This window comes from Martes martes, assembly GCF_963455335.1.
Source record: "Martes martes genome assembly, chromosome: 16".
NCBI classification, from domain to species: domain Eukaryota; kingdom Metazoa; phylum Chordata; class Mammalia; order Carnivora; family Mustelidae; genus Martes; species Martes martes.
In genome coordinates this window covers 34447116-34470570 of record NC_137904.1, presented here as the reverse complement: position 1 = coordinate 34470570, position 23455 = coordinate 34447116, and the positions used below count along the sequence as shown (strand labels likewise).

General features: G+C 39.7%; 1 protein-coding gene across 1 annotated transcript in view; it reads left to right on the top strand.

Moving 5' to 3' along the window:
- ANKFN1 (ankyrin repeat and fibronectin type III domain containing 1) overlaps positions 1-23455 on the top strand; it is a gene marked incomplete at its 3' end in the record, with an annotated part of 408951 nt that overhangs the window by 369731 nt on the left and 15765 nt on the right. Inside the window, exons 15-18 of the mRNA XM_080827400.1 lie at positions 3146-3312; positions 5945-6095; positions 7624-7792; positions 17591-17757. Of these exons, the coding sequence (XP_080683526.1) occupies positions 3146-3312; positions 5945-6095; positions 7624-7792; positions 17591-17757 (654 nt within the window). The remainder of the gene's footprint in view (positions 1-3145; positions 3313-5944; positions 6096-7623; positions 7793-17590; positions 17758-23455) is intronic.

The window sequence follows — 23455 nt, the reverse complement described above, 5'->3', positions numbered from 1 at the left end:
ATGACTATGAAAGGCAGGAAAACATAGGCAGATGCTCAGTCAGTCCTTTTAAAAAAGTGAACAAAAGAGTAAATTACTCCATCTAAGAATGGTGTTGGTTTTTACATTACGACAGTGTCTTCCTAACTCTCATTCTATTTGTGGTTAGTTCTAACCCCCACATGTTTTTCTCTTATATCCATCCTGTATTTGTTTTCCTGGGTTTGGGTCTTTACAAAGATATTTTCTTATTAAGTTTCAACTCTAATTATGATAGCTTATTTTTCCAGTGCATATGATCATTCAGAGCTTTATTACTATTTTCTAGAAAATAAAACCACAACAAATTTGGGACCCACCATTTTGATACACACATTCTTCATTTCTTTGTCTGAAACATCAATAAATAAGCTAAAGAGATAGGCCCTCAATAAGCTAAAGAGACAGGCCCTCAGGACAAGTCCCTATAGGGCCATCACTCAACATGTCTACTGTTCTCACACCACCTCCATCATCCACAAATCTTCAACCCAGATAGTCAGCTTATTAAAGTAATGTGGTCAAGATTCTACTTTTGCCAGATTATCTAGGCAAACAGATCACACCGGAGACTTCTCCCTGGTCTATGTATTCTGCTCTTTTGTTGCTGGAAATTAACATTGTCTATATGATTTGCCCTTCACAAAACCACATTGACTCCTCCTATTTAAAAGTGTCTCAGGATTCCTGGGTAACTGAAAATTGATTATTTGATGGTTCATTCTCATTTTGTTCAAAGATCAATGAGTTGGTGGTCTTTAATTACCAGGGTCATCCTGTGTCTCTCTCCTTCCTGTTTAAAGATAGGTATATTTGCCCTTTCCTAGTCTCTAAGGACTTTTCCAGTTCCCCATCACTTCTCAAAAATAATGACCTGTGGGTTTGTGGCCACATGTGCTTGTACAGCAAGTATCTCTAGGGTGCATATCATCCAGTTCTGCTGATCTGAATACTTCCATTTCCCCTTCTCTCATTTGTTTCTCTTATTGCCTGTTCATTTCTCAAAATTTCACTTTAACTGAACTTTCTCCAGTCCACTCCTGTGATCTTTTGTAAAGAGGTAAGATAGGAGACATCAAAAAGTTCTGCCTTATCCATCTCCTGACATTAATAAAAATCCCTTTCTTCTTGAACACAAAATCCTATTTTTCTAGTCTTTTTTTTTGGCCAAATATCATAAAAGTTATTTAGCCTTTGCTTTTCTGTACCTGCTAGTTATGCCTTCCTCCCAACTGTGACCATTCTTATTTTGTCCCTCTTCTGCTATTCTTCTATGTTCTGGCTTAGGGACCTATCTGGACTTTCACATGTTGTGTATCTACTATATACAGAAATAGCACTGGGTACTAAGGACACAAAGCAATAGAAAACATAGTACTGCCATTAATTTCATAGCCTGGTTCAAGAAAAGAACATAAAAGAGGAAAAATAGTACGTATTCCTTCCTCTTTATGCCTCCATTGCCTCTATTATAAAACCGATTTCAGAATATTGTGGTCATTTGTTTACTCATCTGTCTTTTTCAACCTTCTCAAAAGTAGGGATCACATAATGTTCACCTGAAACCTCAGTGTCTCCTGTAGTGCCTGGAACTCAGTATGTTTGATAAAGGATGGGACAGAGGAGATGATACACAATAGCATATGTTAGATTTTGCAGATGGTGAATTCCACAAAGGACGGATCACTCCTTCAGAGTATACAGGTCAAGGAAGGATTCATATCTCTCTGTTCCATATAGAATTCCGTACAAGTTTAAATGTTTGATTTTCTCTTCCTTTTAATTTTCCCTGCATTTCCTTCTTTTCACTCTCTCAGAAAACCAGGCTACATTCTGGCCTATACGAATGCTTACCTGACTCATCACTTCTAACTCTGTTTCAATTCCCCCACTGCCCAATGGTTAAAAAAGGTCTTAACTACTGATACATATTTCTACTTACTCGCTATCTGAGTTCCTGCAGTTGTATAGGGAAGCAAAAGTCACCACAAAAATAGTTCACTGGAGAGGCGACCACACATAAAACACGACCCCAATCAAACATCCCTCTGCTCTCAACTAGGCCGGCACTTGCTCTTGCACCTACAGCTTCACTCAGTCTCTGCTGCTTGTGGAATATTATGATGTGAAAATACAATGCAAATTCCAGGCAAATCTATTACAAGACAAATTTTAAAATCTTGTAAAAGATACAGAATTTCTTGAAGCTGATGAAGATGATGTGGAGACCTGATCAAATCACAGGCAAAGCTGCTGACAATTAAGAATCCAGCAGTGGCAGGCCAGTTAACAGCTGAAGAACACAAAATGAACAAGAATCCTAGGAGAATGACCTGACTTATCAACATTTTTTAAAAGCCAGGGAAAAGATATGAAGACTTCAAATACTCTTGCGAAAATATCCTCTTCATGATCATGTTGTATAAGTTAAACATGAGGAATAGCATTCAGCTATCAGACAATTTAGCCTAAAACACTAAGCCAAAAAAAAAAAAAAAAAAAGGAATCAATACTTGATTCTTTCTTCATCCTCAGAATTAATGAATAACTACATCTTAAGTGTTAATAATGTAAGATAAACAAACCTGTTGCTATTACTTTTGTTTCATTTTTCAAGATAATCAATCAAGTCATTTTCTAATTACCATAAAATTTTGATCCAATTTTAAACTATGTCATTCAGTAATAAGACTTTTCCTATATACCAACTATTCTGAAATAATGAGGCTTCCTGTACTGCTTTGTTGGCTTTTACACTTGCAAATTTCTGTTTCCCCCAGCTAAACAATTAGCCCTGAAAGGACAGAAATTATGAATTCTAGTTTTTTAGTTTCTCATTCCCTATCACAATCCATACACCCATCCTGGCTCTGAAAACTGAGGGAAATAGGAGGCATGCAGGCTATATTAATGACTAATTACTTGGCTTGGAGGATAATTCTCCTGAAGATAAGCTTGCCTGTACCACCAACATGTCCTTAACATTCATGGTGGTATCCAAGGCTTCTTACCTAATTGCTTAGCTAGAGCTCCTTTCATTTATGACATTGTATACCTAAGAAAGGAAAAAGTTTTGAGATTACCTTTTCAAGGTGTTCTATGTGTTGTTTTGTTCTTTACCCTACAGGATATTCTCTCTTATCACAAAAGGAGTCATCAGCGTCTCTCTCCTGGATTGTATCTGGGTTACCTAAAGCTGTGTAGCTCTGTGGATCAGATCAAAGTTCTGGTTACCCAGAAGTTACCCAACATTCTCTGCCACGTGAAGATCCGTGAAAACAATAACATTTCCAAGTAAGTTGTGAGGAGTCCAGATTTCCTTGTGATGAAACCATGGCTCAAGTGATGGGTTTGATGAGTCAGAAGCAAACTGACACAGTGTAGTTTCTGTGATGAGATGTCCCCAGGTGCCAGTACACTGGGACAGAGGCTTAGCTGCATTTTAGCATTAGGATAAGGAGGGTTTGTGGTGATGGTTGGTGGAAGGAGTGAGCCCACGAAGGAGGTGCACACTCCTTACACTTCCTCTCTATGGTATTCATCGGGCAACCACCAATACTCAACTGGTTAATGAATAAATGCCCTTTTCTTTCAACATTCTATTTCCGGTATCTTTTCTTCACAACTTAGTCATTTTTTTTTTTTTTCTTAAAAGTATCACTTGTGGAAATGGGTTCTGGTAGAGCAATTTCCCCTTAAAGAATCCTCCTGTGCTCAGTCTCCCCATCCCTAACCCTCTGGCCTGAGGACTGTATGTTTCCTGTACTCTTTATGGTTCATAAAGAAGAAAAAAAGTAACAAGGCCTGTGCTTCTGGAAACTGCTCTATGGTTTGGCATTATGGTGAATTACCCTGTTAGCTTTGGGAAAGTTGCCCAATCTTGGTAATCTGGCTCAGATTTACAACTAGCCCTCCAGCAGGCCTCCGAAAATCTACTATAATGAACTGAATTGTGCTCAACCTGAAAAAAAGGACAGAATAGATAAGAACTCTCGAGGCTTCATCAGGCTTCACAGTACAAATTAGATGTGCGTTAGTTACAGCTATGGATTTGCTTAACCAAAAGGGATTCTAATTCGGTCACTTAAAATTTGATCCATAAAGTGACAATAGCTTATTAACTGTACTGTATTGTTTATTAAATACTATTTGATGACAACAAAGGAAATGATGATGGGCTCTTCAAAGAACTCACTAGCTGCCATATTTTCATCTTTCACCTATTCAACTACACCCAGACCTTAAGTCTGCCATCTGGTGGTCACTTCTACATCAACTTTGGTTATCTTATCAATCCTTCCCAAGAGGTTAGTTACATGGCTCACTTGTGGGTTGACTCAGCAATGGTTACTTTCATCCATTTTCTAGATTTGTGTCTTAAAGGTTTAGACTCTATCTTTTAGTGGTTATACCAACTAATTTCCCCTTGACGAGGATCCAAGTTTCATTTTTAGAGAAGATTCCAGTAGCCTTCACTCTTGCCAGTTCCATCTCCCTCATCTTTATAGACTAAACTGCTTAGTTAGTGGTAGATGTTTCATGGTATTCTACTTGTAATTTATTCTCTAACTCGATTACAGATGCTATTTTAGCAGTGTGCTCCTTTAGGTTTTGTGAATGCTTGTGCTAGTCAGAACCCCCTCATTTTGTTCAATATCAGCAATGGGAGAAAAGAAACAACTCCTAAGCAGGTCCTCCAAGATTTCAATTTGTGAAGTCAACAGGATGCCCAGATTGAAGTAGGATTTAATTTTTATTTTGTTTCTCTTTTTGGGACAATAGGGTAGAGTTTCCATAGTATTTTCCAGTGTAGGAATTAAAAGGAAACAGATACCCTGAACACAGAAACTTTTTTAAGAGGATAGTTTGTTAAAAAAAGATTGTTTTCTGATGAAAAGTTTATGTCATAATCAACTTCATTTTCTGACACACAGACTGGAGCCCAGGCTGGTATAGCCCACTGGAGAGAGCCCTCAGAAGGTTTTCACATGGGTGGGAACATATGTTAGCACCTCCTCTCTTTCTGTGCCCGAAGAGGAGGGCTTCCCTTCCCTCTCTAGCCTGCTCCTGAGAGCATATTGCTGCTCCCTGCACAGTTAGAAAGAGGAGAAACTGGGCCAAATGAACGTGTTTAGAGACTTAATGCTAGCTAGCATACCTGTGGAAACAGTGTTCCCAGGAAGCATTTACCTTGATCTTTCTAAGCTCCTTTTGAAGAACAGGCTTCGGGGGACAAACCAGATGTGTTTTCTCCCACCATCATTCTTTTCCCCTCCCTTCTGCATGACATTTGGAAAAGTTCATTAGGAAGGATTACAGAGCACGCAGAATAAAGACACAGATGACTGGTTTGAAAAGAGGATGGAAGCAGTGATGTGTGTCCCCTGGTTCCTTTTATTGGAATTGTCTGGTGTTCCTGTTTGTGATTCTCCTCAAGCTCTTGGAAGGGGTAAGAAACCAAAATAGTCCCCACGATTACAACAGGCCAGGGTTGAAATGTGCCATGTGGTTTGTTGCCTGAGTTGGACCAGAGTCCTGTGGTTACCCAACTGCTGAATTAACCAGCAGATGCCCCTGTGGTAAAATGTAGGGCCTTAGAACTTACAGAGGATCTTCAGGGAAAGAAAAATGAAGACAGGAAATTATTACCAAATATTTCAAAGCTCCAATCTCAGAAACTGATTGATACAAATTAGACCTGCTGTTCTGAGGTGTATATGGTTTGATAGGTGAACTAAGCTTAAATTAGCAAAAGCTCTTCTAAAATTCCATTTGGGTGGCAAAAAGTTCAAATTTCATGAATTGTATTGAGTTTTAAACCACCAAAAATTGGTTATCCAGGTTCTGGACATATACAGTAAAAATGTTCTGAGCTGTGTTCTGAACTTTTGTTAAATTTCTAATTTTAACTTAACTCAACATACAGAGAGGAGTGGGAATGGGTCCAAAAGCTTTCTGGCTCTGAATCTATGGAAAGTGTGGATCATACTTCTGACTGCCCCATGCAACTGTTCTTCTACGAGCTCCAGATGGCAGTGAAAGCCCTCCTTAAGCAGATCAATACACCTTTACACCAGGTACTAGTGTTTACCATTTTTATCTTCTTTTATGGCTAATGGAAACTGCATTGTGTATAAAACTTCCGAAGTTTAAAAAATATATATGAGTTCATTTTCAGTGATTTAAATACCACTTTGCACATGCTGCACACTTTGAATTTGACACCTACAAGTGGACACAGACTGCACTTCTGCCGCTTTTCTCTATCTCCTTCATGTTGACCTCTTCCACAGCTCCTGGACCCGCTTTATTGTGGTCTGGTCAAGCAAGGAAAAATAATTCACTAGCCCAGCTTGAAAAGACACCAAGTCTCAGCTTCGGGATAGCACAAGTCAAGGAGAATAAATAAATAAGTATACACTTAGTTAGATATACAAATGATTTATCTAAGAACAGCAGTCTAGTGGTAGTATAACTTACAGCAGTGGCAAGGTTATGCCATGGCTATCTTTTCACAAATAGAGAATTTGCTGTCAAAATTATCATCTTATCTAAATTGAAATGTGCAAATCTAACCACCACTAATAAGCAACTTCAGGAAAAACTGTTGGCACAGAAGAGAACAGTAAAAGTTTATTAGGCTCTGTCTAGTAAGTTAACATGATGTAGCATTAGGCTGAATTCGTTTCTCTTTTTTTTTTCTTTTTGGCCTAGGTTCACCATTTCCCCATACCCAGCACACACACACACGTGCACACAGAATCAACCATTTTAGCCTATAAAACAGGAAGCCCATCACAGGAGTAACTGGCTCTCTTAAATAACAGAGCAACAACCCAGAATTGGCCCCTGACCTATGGTCACAGGGACATAGATTAGAGACTCCAAGAGTGTTCTTCCACTGGGGTACTGCTCAGATTTTAAGTCAGTACTGCAAGGTTAGTCCAAAACAGCCAACACTGCTGAAGAATAAATTGCACAAGATGCCATAAAGGCACTAGGGGAGAAACTGGATTATTCCAGGGGTGGCCATGTACTCAGGAGAAGAAAAAAACACACCAGCTCTACTTGTGACAGTAGATACTATTAAAGGGTTTCTTGAGCTTAGCAGGTTTGAAGCAGCTCATATTTCATTGGTGACTCTTGGGCTACATACACATGTTGGGAGAGGGCTGCCTAACTGCCTAAGAGTGCATACAACTTTTTTTTTTGGATACTTGTAAAATTTTTTCAACCCTTGGCCAGAAACTACATTTTTCCCCTTTAACCAACTTAAATTGAAACTAGTAGATTTTTAATTCAATCCATTTTTGTTGCTTCATGTAATTATATTCATCATTTTGAAAAACCCACAGAATGCAATCATTTTCTGCTTTTATAAGAAGCATAAATGTTGTTTTCAGAGTTTATGTGGAACATTACTGCCTTAAATCTTGATTTTATATAGCATTATTAAATGGGCTGAACCCTAATATTTATGTTGTATAAAAATTCCAAGCTTGAAGTCGTGTAATTTTGTTAGATGTTTTATGCCAGTTTGGTGTTGTTTATGTAAGTGCCATGTTGTAACTCTCCTATTTTTCCTCCGCGCGTGTCCCTCTGCAGGCAAGGAACTTCCGCCTCTACACACAGGAGGTGTTGGAAATGGGTCACAATGTGTCCTTTCTTCTCCTGCTCCCTGCCTCAGACGACGTCTGTACAGCCCCAGGACAGAATAATCCTTACACCCCACACTCAGGGTTTCTTAACCTCCCTCTTCAGATGTTTGAACTTGGTATAGTAGCTTGTTTCACCTAGAAATATTAACCCAGCCTCCTTATAATAAAATCACAAAGTTATATCTGTTCCCCCTTGTCCCAGTGGAGGGTCAATAAATCACATGATGGCTTTGGCAACAACCCTTCCTAGAACTGTGTACAAGTCTGAGAGAAAGCAAAGCTCCAAGACTATGTGCCTGAGCAATAATTATTGAAACCTAGCTAAGGTCCAATGGAGAGGAGGGAATTCTAAACAGAGTGTTCAGTTATCAGGCTGCAGTTCTTGCCTTCGCTTTGCTTTCTTAAAACATAAATACAAGAACTGATGTTTTCATGAAAAGCACTGCCCCTTCTCTCTCTCTCTCTCACCTCCAAATGGGAAAAAAAAATAGTGAAATTAAAATGTAAAGTGCGTATCACTCTGGAAGAAAAAAAAAGTCAATGTAGTGCTGATTTATTAAACAGACTCTAATATTAAACAGGCTCTAGATTTCTAGCAGACTATTTGAGAAAATAGCGTCCCGGGATGCAGTGTTGTGATTATAATGTGGGATTCTGAATGGTGGAAGATCTTGTCCTGACTTTCAAAAATGAATAGCCTGGGCCCCAGTTTCTCTATTTTTGCAGAGACCCCTGCTGCCCACTGAGAATGTGAATAGGGAGGCTTTGTCTCTTCCCCATGCTTCATCTTATAACAGGCCAATAAGAGGCAATTAGCAGGAGTTCTATCAGTTCAAATGAATTGTAGGATTTGTGGGAGGGTGAGCGCTGGGTGGATGGATTGGAGGCAGACTCTCTTTGGATTGCTCCCCAGACACCAGATTTAGCAGACAGGCAACTGCCATTTTGAGACCTGGGCATCTGAATCTGAATTTATCCCTTGAGGATAAATGGATTAAGCCTTTCAGTTTCCCTTGCTCCAACCATTCAGATGCCAAAAACAACTAAAGAATAGCAATTATTATTTTCCAGAAGAGAAAGAGTTATTAACAGAAGCCTGAATCACACTTGCAAACTGGGACTTGAGAGTCCTGGGTCCTCTATTGTGTGACACTGGCAATCACTTAAACTTTCTGCACCTTTTCTGTGTCAAATGATTAATAACATTGGCCATACCACTCCCAAGAGGCCTGGATGTGAATATGACCCCATGCAATGAGTTCCCCATCCAAAGAACATTATTAGTCCATAATATGACTGCACTGCTATTATAAAATACAGTTTGGGTCATGGTATTTCATTTCAAGTCAATAAATATATATTAGATACCTACTGTGGAGATTCAGAGATGAGTAAAACAAAGTCTCTGCCTGCAAGGGGCTTTCAGTATAGTGGTAGCAGTAAAATAATGATACAAATTATTATTAAATGAGCTAAGATATGCCAGAATCATAAGTGATATTGAAAAAAGAAAAGGAAACACATTTTTCTCAAGGTATCAGAAAGCCACCTTGAAGGAGAGGATATTTGATGTGGGTGTTGAAGAATGGACAGGATACTAATAAACATGGACAATAAGAAAAGCTTTCTTGTCAGGGGGAGCAGAATGAGCGAAGACATGGAACAAAAGGTCTCAGAGTCAGGAAAAGAACAAGTGGTCCAGTTCAGCTAGATCAGAGAAATGATGTGAAGAAGCAGTGGACATAAAAAGGTCTGGAAAATTCATGGCCATACTGGGCAGTATCTTAAGAGTCAGACTGAGGAATCTGTTTAAGATGGATTAAGAGCACATTTGGGAGGATAGTTCAGGGGTTACATAGTCCAGTATTAGGGCAGAAACAAACCCTCCCCCCGTAAAGGAAACAAATACAGAAGTAAGAAACATTGGGAGTATTATACAAGATGGAGCAACTGTTTCAATGAGAAAAGGTGAAGTCTAGAGACTTCTGGAGTACTCCAATGGTTTTCAGCCTCAAAGACTGTGAGGATATTGCTGCCATTACCAAAAGTAAAAAATTCGGAGAGGAATATGACTTAGGGAAGAAAATGATGCTTTTAGTTCTATCTTGAATCTGAAGGTACAAATTCAACATACAAGTAGACATGTCCATTTGGCAGTAGAAATACAGGAGAGAGCATTGAGTACTAAACACAGAAATTTGGCCAGTGTCTATTAATAATGGCTGAAGCCATGAAAGTGAATGATTTCCCAGGGATAGATAATTGACAGGGAAAAGAACTAAGGAAAATACTTCACTGAAGAGCTAACCAGGAGTCCATTCTGTATGAAATGGTCATTACTGTTCCATGATTATAGACAAAAATATATGAAGTTCATTTCCCCATGTCTCAGTGGTCTTCATGGTAATAATCAATGATTTGGGATCAATTATAATAGTGTATGACTCCTAAGACCCTGGAGGACCAAGCCCTGCAAAGTGTCCTCTGCTTTTTGGGAGGTTCATGCACTTCTCCTGGGCAGCCACACTTTGTCCTACTACTGTTACTTTCTAGTCTACAATTTCTTCTCTCCACTCATTTATTCATTAATTCAATAAATACCTATTAAGTAACCTACTATGTGCTGGGCACTAGTCCAGGTACTAAGGATCTCCAATGAATAAACTCTCCATGAAGCATATGTTCTTGTGGGGGGAGACAAATAGTAAACCAATCAACAAACAATACTGTAAATGTCAGACAGTAGTGAGGGCTGTGATGAAAAATAAATGCAGGGTAAGGGACTGGGGTGAAGAGACAGGAGCTGCAATTTTGTATAGGATGACCTGGGAAAGTCCCTTTAAAGAAGAAACATGTAAGCAAAGACCTGAGATTTTCCTGCAGTGGGTATGACAAGGGCAAAGGCTTTAAAGCAAGAGTGTGGTTGGCTAAAAGATCAGTATAGGTGAAGTATATTAAGCAAGAGCAAGAAAGATAGGAAATGAGATCAGAGAGTCAACAGCCAGATCATGCAGGGCCTCAAAGGCCAAGATAAGGACTTCGGATTCTACTTTAAGTGTGTTGAGAGTCCAACAGATAATTTTGAGCAGTAGAGTAACATATTAGAAGGTCTGCAAAATCTGGTACCCCCCCCCCAGATGAAAAAGTAAAAACCAAAAAGCTTAACTTTGTTTAGCCCAGCATTTTCTAAATTCATTTGACCATGACTGGAAGCATTTTTGGTGTGGCACTTACTAAAAAACTAAGAAAACACACTTTAGGATATGATGCCCTAGAACTCTGCTTCCCCAACTTCAATATGCATTGAGAATCACTAGGAGAGCATGCTAAAAGAGACTCCCAGAGCCCCACCACACAGGACTGGAGAATTTGCTTTTCTAACAAGCTTCTAAGATGATACTGTGCTGTCACTCCATGAACCACACTTGAAGTAATACTAGAACACACAAAACATAACATTTTAGGAACTTACAAAATAGAGATGTAGTTATCAAAGTACCAGAATCCAACAGTGCCTATCTCTTTGACTAAAAGCAATGTAAGACTATCAAATATTAACCTTCATCTATGAAAGCCAAGCCATAGATCAAAGCCTAGGTCTCAAGAGTTCCTGACTTTAAGATGTTTTTCCCTAGAATAACATATACCTTCATATTCTCCTGGTCCTCCTTTATTATATTATAGATGATCCAACTGATTTATGAGAACCATGTAAGTTTCCAGAAAAGATCACCTCATTGGGCGTAGTTCCACTGACATACAAAATTCTATTAGTCTTTTCTAGAGATCAGGAGGAAATGTTGCCAGTAGCAGGAAATCAGTACACTCTAGTACAATGTTTATTATACTTCAGCACGACCAGCAACAATTTTTAAAAGATTGCTGGGCCTTAGTAAGAATCATGACAGACTCTACCTTATCCCCAAGAAATCAGAGCTTTTCAAGAAACAGATTATCATACTGATTACTGATACTTCTTCCATTAGACTTCAGCCCACAAAGCATTTAATAACAATTTCTACAGGAACTTCAAAGACTTACTATAATGGGTCTAAAACCCCTCAAGAAAGATGCCAAGCAATTTTTACTTGTTTTTTTAAGTAGGGACTTCTGCCTTCCATACGTAGACCCACAGCAATGCTTAGTATCTAAATGCTTAGATACACTAAGCATTTCTGAGAAAGAGAATATTACTGGAAATTCAATCAGAACTCAGAAAGTCATAAGAACACAGGAATTTTAATGAAACCTGAAAAGGTACAAATTATGGGAACACGTCAATTATAAAAAGTTTACACTATATTTCGGTTTGACTTGTACAAGTCATCCCTGTCCCAATGAAAGGATTTGAGATTTGGCAAACTGACCATGTTCCTGCCAGTGGCCTGAGTGATCATAAATAACTTGCTAACCAGCTACAGAAAACTGCATCTGTGCCTATTCTAGCACTAAATAGATCTAGCAAAGACAGAATGATAAAAGAGCTTAGCCTTCTGTCTCCTGGAGTAAAGAATAGACTGGGACAAACCCAGAGGCTATTCCCTCACAGGATTACTGTAGGGGAGAGGAGGACTGTCATATAGGTGGGAGAGCTCCATAAGCAGGGCTGAGCTAAGGCAAAATGGTACATTTCAAACCCAGGCCCCCTCCATAGCCTGAGGGCTGACACTCCCCCCTACCCCAACCTTTGAATAGAAGCAGGATAATACTCCACTGCAGTAATCAAGCAAGTGCCTGGGTACCGACAAGGGTCACTATTTAAACTGTTCGCAGAAACAAAAAGAAAAGCAGTACCATCATGAGCCTTCAGAAACTCTGTCCAGTGGTGTGGCCTCTTGAGGATTTGCCTAGCTTGCACTGAGGAGGTTGCCCTGTCCTGATCCTATGGGCAGTCACAACTGAGAGCAGGCCTATGATAAGAAAAGTTGATTTTACTGATTTCCTTGGTTCTATGATTCATACTGATAAAATACTGGGGGATTTTAAAAATCCCCTAGTAAAAATACTGGGGGATTTTTAAAAAACAGTTTGAAGCCTGGCATATATTTCATACATAAGTGCTTGGCTACATATTTCATTCAACAAACATTTGCTAGGTTGCCACTGTATGTCAAGTACTGTGCTTACGCTGGACATACAGATGTTAATAAGACATAATCTGACCACCAGTAGAGGGTAGAGAAATCTATACTAAAAGTCCCAATATAATGAAAGCCCTGCTATAATAGGTAGGCTTTTGAATTTCAAAGGAAGGACATCCAATCCTTCCTTAAAGAGGTAATATTTGAGCTAATCTTAAATTAGAAAGAAACATTCAGAAAAGGAAAGAAAAGGCAGGCCTAAAAAGGAAAATCATCTTAAGTGGGCTGCATAAAGGCTAGGAGACCTGAGGAAATGCAGCCCAATTAAGTACACTCCTAGTAGCTCATGGTGACAGATGCTTATGGCACCTGAGAAGACAGGAGAGGAAACTAAAAATTAAAAAGTCAGAATCACAAAGGGCTATGTATACTATCCTAAAGAGGCTAGACTTTATCATGTAGGCAATGGGGAATCATGAAAAGATTTGTTTAAAAGGAATAATATGGTCTTATTGGATTTTAGCAGCTCTAAAGATGGACTGCAGGAGAGCCAAAGCAGGGAATGCTGAGACTAGAGGCAGTGAGAGAGTTGAGAGAATGGTCCAGGTGGTAGTGATAAGAACTGGAACCAAGACTGCCACAGTAGGGGTGTAGAAGAGAAAGCAGAGGCAAGAGGAATTGAGGAGTTAAAATCAATAGGACTTTGTGATTGATTTAATGTGGCTGAAGAGCAAGATGGAGGAGCCAGAGAGTCTGAATAGGGTGCTGAGATGGATAATGTTGCCATCTACCAAAATAGGAAAGATGAGGAGAGGAACAGGTTTGGGGGAGGGGAGAGATGATGAGTTCAGTTTGACAAATGATGAGTTTTGAGGTGCCTGTGGGATATCCAGGCACTGAGCCTAATGGAATCCAGGCCACAAGCTTACAAGAAATGGCACAGTCTCAACCCTCATTCCTAAGGCCCATTTTTCATGATTTAGGATACCACTCCTGAATTCCAACTGTCAACTCATTCACTCCCAGGAATCTTTAGAGGGGCATCTTGTGCCCAGGTTCTTTCTGACACACTGGCAAAGAATCCTGGAACTAAACTGACCACAGGAGGTAATCTTATTGATATTTCTAGCTTCCAAACTAGGCTCCATGACCCTGACTGATTAGGATTTTATTAAGTTAAGATCTTAGGAAGAATATTCTAATCTCAACCCTGTTCCAATTTTCTAACTCTGAATGCCTCATTCTTTCTGAGAGGTCGGGGTAAGGGTGTGAAAAAATTTTTTATTTTGTTTCTGGTAGGTGCCACATGCTGTTCTGGGCACTGTATATATACAGTATGATTTAATCCTAAATAGACATTACTATCCATCTTAGATGTGGGAAAATTGAAGCTCCCAGAGGTTACATGCCCAATGCCACACAGGTAGTAACTGTCAGAACTGATTCAAACTCCCAATTCTGTCTGATACCTAAACCCAAATACTTTCTACTCTTCTCTACGCGTAATCCAACTTCTTGTGTTGGTGTCAAATGCATTTTAGTCTGTCACTATCTCATATAGAAAAAATAGGGAGAAAAAAAACACCACAGAAAATTAGCCTTAGTGTGTAAATTACTAACAAATCATGTGGTCCAAATAATGCACTGTTGTACCCTTGTACCATTTTGTCTGTTAAATGCATGTGATTCACATTAGAAAAAAAAAAAAATTAGAAGCTTCCAGTCTATCCTTCCCTCCTCTGTGATGGCTACCAAATGTATCATTGCTAAACCACAAAAGACTATGTTAAAGTAGCATTTGTTAAAGTAACATTAAAAGCTCTGCATAAAAACCACCAGCCCTGGAAAGTGAAGCTCTGTAGTTGAAAGGTCCTTATAGCTCACTGTGGTGAGTGGCAAGGGGTGGGGGGTGTGGGCGCTGTGAGACCACCCACCAATCCAAGGTTCCTACCACAAGGAGACACAACAAGAGAAAGTTGTGGACACCCTGGCATTTCAGAATTCAGATGGGAATGACAGTGTTTCTTTTAAAGAAATTCTTTAGCGCCTTTTCCTAATCTCCCTATCTTCATATTTTAGAAAGAAGGAAAAAAACTTATTTTTTTCTTTTCTTTTTTTTTTTCCAACTTGGTTTGGAAAGGCAGAATGTGAGACACTTCACTCTCCTCACTCTTCAGCCAACAGAGGACATCTGTCAAGTGCTAACAGGATATAATCCCTCCTTGAAAGGCATAAAGACACATTCAGGGAGTTACAAGGGTCAAGAGTAAGCTACAAAATAATGGTGACTCTTTCCTGTGTAGCTGCCAGTAAATATCATAGACCTGAAATACACTTTTCAAAACAGGAAAATCAAGAGCACAGAGAGAAAAGAGGATGGAGGGAAAGAGGAGATTTTGGAGGAAGGGTCTGCCCTCTTCAGACCAGGGCATGCATTTTTTTTGTTCATTTGGTCAATAAACATTAACTGAAAAGCTATAATGTTTCAGGTTTTGAGGAAATAAAAATAGGAGACATGGTTCTTACCCGCAGAGAAATCACAGCCTAATACCAAGGCAGTCAAGTAAACACGTAATTCTAATAAAGTGGGTAACTGTCTTGATACATTTAGAAACAAGTGCTTTAGGAGCACAAAAGAGAGAGAAACTACCTCTGCCTATGGAGGAAGAGGTGTCAGTGAAGATTTACTGAGAAGGCACTTAAGCTCAGTCTTCAAGGATCAGAAGAAGCTGACCTGAAGACACTGGTGTGACCTAAAGATACTGGTAGAGACGGGTGTTTGAGGACCAGAAAAAAGGCACGTGTAAAAGCATGGAAGTGTAATAGGACTTGTAATAAGTTCAGCCTGACCAATGCTTAGAATTAATTTGAGTGGAGGGTGAAGGGTAGTTGCATGATGGAGGATATAACTGAAGATTTATTCAAATTCTAGATCACAAGACACTTTCCTTCTGATGGTAAAAGGTTTCTCTTTCTCTTTCTTAAGAGCTCAGTATGGGGTGCCTGGGTGGCTCAGTGGGTTAAGCCTCTGCCTTCGGCTCAGGTTATGATCTCAGGGTCCTGGGATCGAGCCCCGCATCAGGCTCTCTGCTCAGCAGGGAGCCTGCTTCCTCCTCTCTCTCTGCCTGCCTCTCTGCCTACTTGTGATCTCTGTCTGTCAAATAAATAAATAAAATCTTAAAAAAAAGAAAAAGAAAGAGCTCAGTGGAGGTCTTTAAGCAGGGAAATAGCATGCAAAGCAGATGGTTTAGGAAGAGCTCAATAGTTTGTTGTTTACTGAAAGGCCGTATGAAATCAGTTCTTCTGTGTCTCAGGCAAAGAAGTGCTAGAGTAGAGGAAGTGGGAAGGGTGGACTTGACACCACAGAGAAAAATCAATTCTAGAATTGAGAAACACCTTGAAATGGTGCACAGCTGAAATAAGGATGAACCACAGAAGCCCTCACTCCATTCTTCTTTTCCACTTCCATATGGAAACACAAACAGGGCAGGTTACCTATACCCACACCAGAGATTCATCTTAGGAGAAAACCAAGCAAGGAAGTAGGCAGTGGTAAGATGGGACTTGGAGGGTGCCCAGAAATCTCTCAGTAGGCAGAGAAGTAGGGCTTTCTCACTGAGGTGTAGAGATAACAAGATGCCCCATTATGAGGCACTGTGATTTTCGTTTTCCTTTTTTTTTTTTTTTTTTGTGACCGATTTTCGTTTACCTAAATGGCCACTTCTGGGACTCAGGAATCAAAAGCAAAGACGCCCGAGGGCAGTAATTAGATGTTCTTCCTAGAATTCCTCAGTAAAGAAGCCAGAATAAAAATGTTTCCACAGATTTGTGGAGTTAAAGTAGACTGTTTCCAAAGCATGAAACACAGTGATACAGTTAGACACATAGAGTAAATGAGGTTCCTAGAAAGTGAGTCTGCAAATTCAACAATGGCCAGGAAGAGACTGGTCCTACACTAGTCTGATTCAGGATGCTTTCCTCATCCCACTGCAATCTGTTGTTTTAGTATGTGATCAGAGTCAGAGAAGTACAGAAAATCTGATCACCTCAGGGTACCCACATGAGCCTGAGTCCCACACTCCTCTCTCCCTCCTGCGTGATGGAGATGAAGGTTATTAGACTGTTCCCTCTGGCCGCTGGCCCATTATCTTTTGAAAGATGAAGGCCAAGTCTGCCAAAGACAAAAGTGGTCTGTTGAGGTATCAGCTCCATCATCCTTCCAGAGCAGCTGAGGAGCAGGGACAAGGATCAAAACCCATCCTGCCAGGTCCTAAAGGAAGTTTTCCAGCCAGACAAAAGATATCCCAAGAAAAGTGTGTTTTGTATAATCTGGGATTGCTGGCTTTGAAGATACACACTGGAAATCAGACATGGAAATCAAAATTAGGTTTCAGATTGCTACTTGACTTTTTTCTTCTTTAAAGTGACAAGCAAACTTATTTTCTCAGAATGTGTGTGTGTGTGTGTGTGTGTGTATGTATGTATATGTATATGTGTGTGTATGTATGTGTGTGTGTGTGTGTGTGTGTGTGTGTGTGTGTGTGTATATATATGGCCTTAACTTTAGGAGCAGAACATAAACTGCAGCTTGAGCCAAGCCCACTTCCCCATACCTTTACCAGGACTTGGTAAACCTTAAAAGGGAATACTGTCTGACTGAAGCCAGACAACTGGCCCCTAAAGAGCACATTTATAATTTATTTATGGCTTAATATTTTCCACTGATAGGATTAATAAATCATGTTTTCATTCAACTTGTTTTCTCTGAGGTATGAATTTCTCTATTTTGATACCAGATCTTAACATGTTTTATTTTGCTTGTCCATTTTCCAGTTCATTTTTGCAGCTACAGGGAGAAATTTATTAGTCTGTATTGCCGCCTTTCTGCTGTGGTGGAGCTGGATTCTCTGAATACCCAACAGTCCCTGAGGGAAGCGATCTCAGACAGCGAGGTTGCAGCTGCCAAACAAAGACACCAGCAAGTTTTAGATTTCATGCAGGTAATAGTTTGTTTCTTCTGAGGCAGAATGAAGGAAGAAGGGGTAGAGTGGAGGGGATGAGAAACAAGCATAAAAAAGAACAGCAGTCTGGGTTTATTTAAAGACCACAGCATGCAAGTAGCCTCTTGATTTGGTTAAAATTTGGAGTTCAGAAAGAAGTGAGTTTTTAAACAAAGGCTTAAGAAAAATCTACATATAAATCACAGCATTACTAAGACCTGCATCCATCACTATGGTAGGTAGTAGTGGCTTCCCATATGGAGAGAAAAATCACTGCTAAAGAACTAGTAATCAGATTATCATTATTACCCAGTAGTTCATTGATAATTCTAACAGAAAGAAAAATTGTATCAACTAATTCAATATCCCAGAGTTATATTAACCCAAATCCAGTTGGACCTCATGCTTTAGACCCCTTTCTGGCAGAGCTGGCTGACGCTCTAATGTGTGGCTACAGGGGCTGGAAAATGTGTTCCCTATCTATGGTCTTGTCTAGAAAAGCCTTAAGATGACACCTCAAGTTCTTGTGACAGGGGCACTGACTAGTCATCAAGACAATTTGGATCTCATCTAAAATTGCCCATAAGTCCCTTGGACAAATCTTATGATCTTTCTGCCTAACATTACCCAACTCACAAAATGAGTATACCAGCAATAGCCTATGATAGATATCTAGGATATATAATCAGTTCAATTTGGTAAATATTTGTTGAATACCCAGATGTCAGGCACTTCAGGAGAGATACAAAGTTGAATTAGATACAGTCCCTGACCATAAAGAGTTTAAAGCCCAGTAGGATAGACAAGAAATGTGTATAAATACTATTTATAAAATGAGTTATTTGCCAAAAGAGGAGTACCGAAAAAAAAAAATTGTGTCAACACAAAGAAGTAAAACTTTATTAATATTTGTGGGTTTAAGAAAAGTTGCCACAGAGGATGTAACTGATATCCAAGCTTGGCCTAGAGGGATAAATTAGACTATACAGTAGGGAGAAACAGACCGGGGTCATTCAAAGAAAAAGTATAAACAGATAAGGCAGAAAGAGCAGGAAAACAGTATTTGGGGAATGATGAGTAGTCAAAGTTGCTTGGGGCATAAATTGAGTGAAGGTAGTAAGAAAGCAGGCAAGAATGAAAGTAGCAATGAGATTAGACCACAAGGGCTTTATTAAAGGCTATGGTAAGAAATTTGTACTTTATTCTGTAGACAACAGGGACTTGGCCAAAGTCTTAAAGAAAGTAAGTTACAGCCCCTCATAGCTATTAAGCATAGATTCAAGCTGGGAGATAATCCTGTGCAGTGGTATAGCCATACTGGTTGTTTATAGTAAGCACTCATTCTCATTGGCTATGTTCATAGATAATTTGCATACCATTCCTGGATTTAAAGAGAAGACCAAAAGCAGGGAAATCAAATATGAAGCTATCACAATCATCTAGGCAAGGAATGCTTTGAGCTTTGAGCAAATAAATTTCTCTAAACCCCAACCTCCTGGCCCGTCTGGGTGGCTCAGTCAGTTAAGAACCTGCTCAGGTCATGATCCCAGCATCCTGGGATGGAGTCCCATACTGGGTTCCTTGTTCAGTAGGGAGCCTACTTCTCCCTCTGCCTGCTGCTCCCCCTGCTTGTGTACATGCTCTCTCTCTCCCTCTAACAAATCAATAAAATCTCTAAAAAATAAAATAAAATAAATCCCAACCTCCTAATCTGTAAAATAGGGAAGGTAAGTGTACTACTAACTCACAGTGTTACTGTGAATTCAACAACAATAAAGCGCTTAGCACACTACCTGCACATAGTAAATATGAAGTAAATTATATATTCATTTATTCGGTCATTAATAAGGAGGAAAAATGCTCTGAAATATGGATATACAAGATTTGGAATTTACTTAGTACTCAGGAAGAAGGCATAATAATATACTTGCAAAGTATTGAGCAGACAAATCTTATCCTACTTACCCCACTCCATAAATGAGATACCTTAAATGACCTCTCAGACTAAAGAAATAAACTCTTAAGAAATTACTTGCTCTCTTGACCTGAAAATGTGGTATTTAAAAAACCAGACATTTACGGCGTTTATTTCATTTCCAGTAAAAGTGGAACATCAATATGAGGAAGGGGTGGGAAAGGGAAGAATGAAGCAAGAGAATAAGAAAGACTGGCTTACCTTTTCTACACAATATAATGGGCAGTGGAGCATCAGAAAAAGAACAATGACCAGAAATCAATTAGCATACATTTTTAGTCCTGAGTTCTACCGACAGACCTTGGAGCAGTGGACAATTCATTTGATCTCCAGGGCCCCGATTTTCTCATATATAAAATGAAAGGGCTGGACTAGATGACTTTGAAGAACTGGTTGGCTCTAATATTTCATGACGTCTTTAACATCCATAAATATATTTAGAGAAGCACTCTCTAACCATGCCTTAGGTTCTGTTTCTACTTTATTCCACTTAAGCCTTCCCCAGAATCCAGTATGGTCATCCAATGAGAAAGTGGACTTTCTTCAGTCTTTCTCAGTCTCAGACCCCTCAGGAGTTCCTGGCTCCATTCTGACTCTGTGGCCCCTTCTTCTTCACCTACGCTAGGGCTCCACTGCCTTTTTTTCTCTTCCCTTTCATCACACCATTAAGTGGGATGGATAAAGGCAAGCCAGGCCAGCAATTCCTCAAAGTTCCCAAAGTAGGTAACTTGAGAGTCCCCTCTACATACTCTCCTTCCAGCCAGCCAGGTACATGTAGACTTGGATAAAAGCCAATTCCCAAAGGGCTCAAAAAATCACTTCTTAGCTGGGTAAACCCTGACCATCTCCCTGTACCCAGAGCCTTCAATGGATTGCTTTGCTCTATCCAACATGGATAACTTCACTGACTAGAGATAATGCAATATCATTTCTCCCCTTATCTATGTTGGGCTTCTCAATCCCTCTCTCACTCAGAATGAAAACCAACTGGAGCCACTCACCCATTGGCATTCACAGCTCAGCCCACCACACACCATAATCTGCAGAGGCAACCGCCAGCCGTGAGAGCATTTGTATGATTCCAGATCTAAGACAGTGTTGAAGTCACTACACAAACCAAACATTGTAAAGAGCAAGGGAGTCTATGTAAATACAGTGAGGAAAAGAAGCCAAGGAGTGCAGCCAGAAAAGGGGAGGGCCTGGACCAGGGGAGGTGAAGAAAATCATAGATAAGGTATATAGGTTTTATAGACAGCACACACAGCAGAAATGTCAAAGTGTAGAGACTTGGAGCTTGGCATATTTTGAGCTGCTAAAGCCTAAAGGGCAATTAGGCTATAATTTATATACTGTAATGCTTCAAATGCTCCTAAGCTGTAATAGAAACACAGCTCATTAAATATAGCCAATCTATCATCCCCTCAAGCACCTTGTAACTGTGCTGTGAGAAAACCAATCACCTTTACATTTTAATAAAAATATTATCTTGCCTGAGTACAGAGAAAGGGTGTAATTTATGGGATGAAAACCAAAAATTTTAAAAGGCAGGGTGAGAAATGGATGCAGAACTCTTAACCAACAGACCTGCGGAGTTCATGGTCTTTTCTTTTTTAAAAACGTGTCAGCAAGTCTTTAGAAGCTGAATTTGGACCTTAAAATCAGGGGGATTATGTTGTCAGTTATTTTTAGATCAACAGTATAAGGTAAAATGGGTGAAAATTGTACTTCTTTTAGGGCTACTTAGCTAAGTCTGTTAAACTCAGCCCATAGCCCTCCCTGTACAAATATTTTAAACTTATATCAGCTAATACTTCTTCACTTCATCACTGAGAAAAAATAAGATATAAATTGTTTATACACATAATTTAAAAATGTATACTAAATCTCCCTATCCATCCTCAGCAGTAATGCTGAAATAATCCTACCCAAAGAGAACAAGTAGATTATTATTAACAATTGTGTTAGTTTCATAGGGCTGCTGAAACCAGTTACCACAAACTGGGTGACTTAAAACAACAAAAAATGTATTCTTTCACAGCTCTGGGGACTGACAATCTGAAATCAAGTATTGGTCAGGCCATACTCCCTCTGGAGGCTCCAGGGGAAAAATTGCTCTCTGCTTCTGCCAGTTTCTGGTGGCTGTTGCCATTCCTTGACTTGTGGCCACATCGTTTCAATCTTTGCCTCTGTGGTCACACTGCCTCCTTCTCTCCTGTCTGCCAGTCTCCCTCTGCCTGTCTTAAAAGAATGTCTTTATGAGACATTTGTTATTGAATTAGGGTGCACCCAAATAATCCAAGATAAACTTCCTTCTCAAAATCCTTAACTTAATCACATCTTTTGCCAGGCAAAGTAATATTTACTCTTTTATCATATACAGTAATATTCACAAGTTCCAGGGCACCCAGGTGGCTCAGTCAGTTAAACGTCTGCCTGTGGCTCCGGTCATGATCTCAGGGTCCTGGGATCGAGCCCTGTCTTGGGTTCTCCCTGCTCGGTGACGAGTCTGCTTCTCCTTCTCCCTCTGTGAGCTCTCTTGCTCTCACTCTCTCTCAAATAACCAAATAAATAAAAATATTTTTTAAAAAATATTCACAAGTTCCAGCGATTAGGACATGGACATATTTGGGGACGCCACATTCAGCCTCACACAATAATCATGACTTTCATTGTAACAACTGAAAACTTAATAACAATGTATCATTTATACAGTGCACTCATCTACTCCCACTAATACTCATAATAACTCTTTTGAAGGGTAGTGATCTAAAGAATTAGGTAACCATCCATCCATTCATTCGTTTGTTCATTGAACAATCATTATTTAGTAGCTACTCTTGGCATAGGCAAGAGCAAAAGAAAGAAAAGCAGAGTCTGTCCTTGGAAAGCACCCTAAAAAGCTGTCCACAGTCATGTAGTGCCTTTAAAATAACTGTGAGACATGAGATAGGACCAGTAAAAGCCAGCTGAAAGCGCAACAATCCCATCAAGAAAATTTGCCTGAGTCTCTGGGATTTGCACTCTCGCTTTACCCCCTGAACTTCGTATCTCTCCCTCTCCGGTGCTCAGCGCATCCTCAAAACCTGCCCACTGCTGAACATCCCGCCCAACTCACTGCCTTAAAAAGGCTAAAACTCAATCAGATGCTTTCATTACCAGCCCTGAATGTTCACTCTGAACATGGCAGACTGTCATAGTTTCAGACTTTACTCTTTGTTGGGAGTACCAGGTTTGTGAATATTCTTTAAAGACTACTATTTAAGTACAGATTAAGGCCCTAAGAAGATATTTTGAAAACAAAATAGAACACTGGGAAGTACTTTATCTTTAAAACTTCTATAACCAGACCTTAACTTTGCAGTATTCATACAATGGACACCTTTTACCTGGAAGCTGAGTGCCGCCAACTTACCAAATATTCTTCAAAAATAAATCATAAAGTATCAGAACTGAAACGGACCTTAGACATTACCTAGCCCAACCTCCTCTTTTTACAGTTGAGTAAATGGTCCCAAAGAAGTTAACGGGTTGCCAAAGGCACCCAGTGAAATCAGATGCAAAGCCTATCATAAGCTCCAGGGTCCCGTGGAAAAAAAATATAGTATAACTAACAGCCCCTCCTTGGAGAGTCAGAAAAACCAGCAAGTTTATGGCCGGTATCTATTAAGATCTGGGAGACTATCTGTCATCCACAGAGGTAGACACAAACATATGAGTGACTTC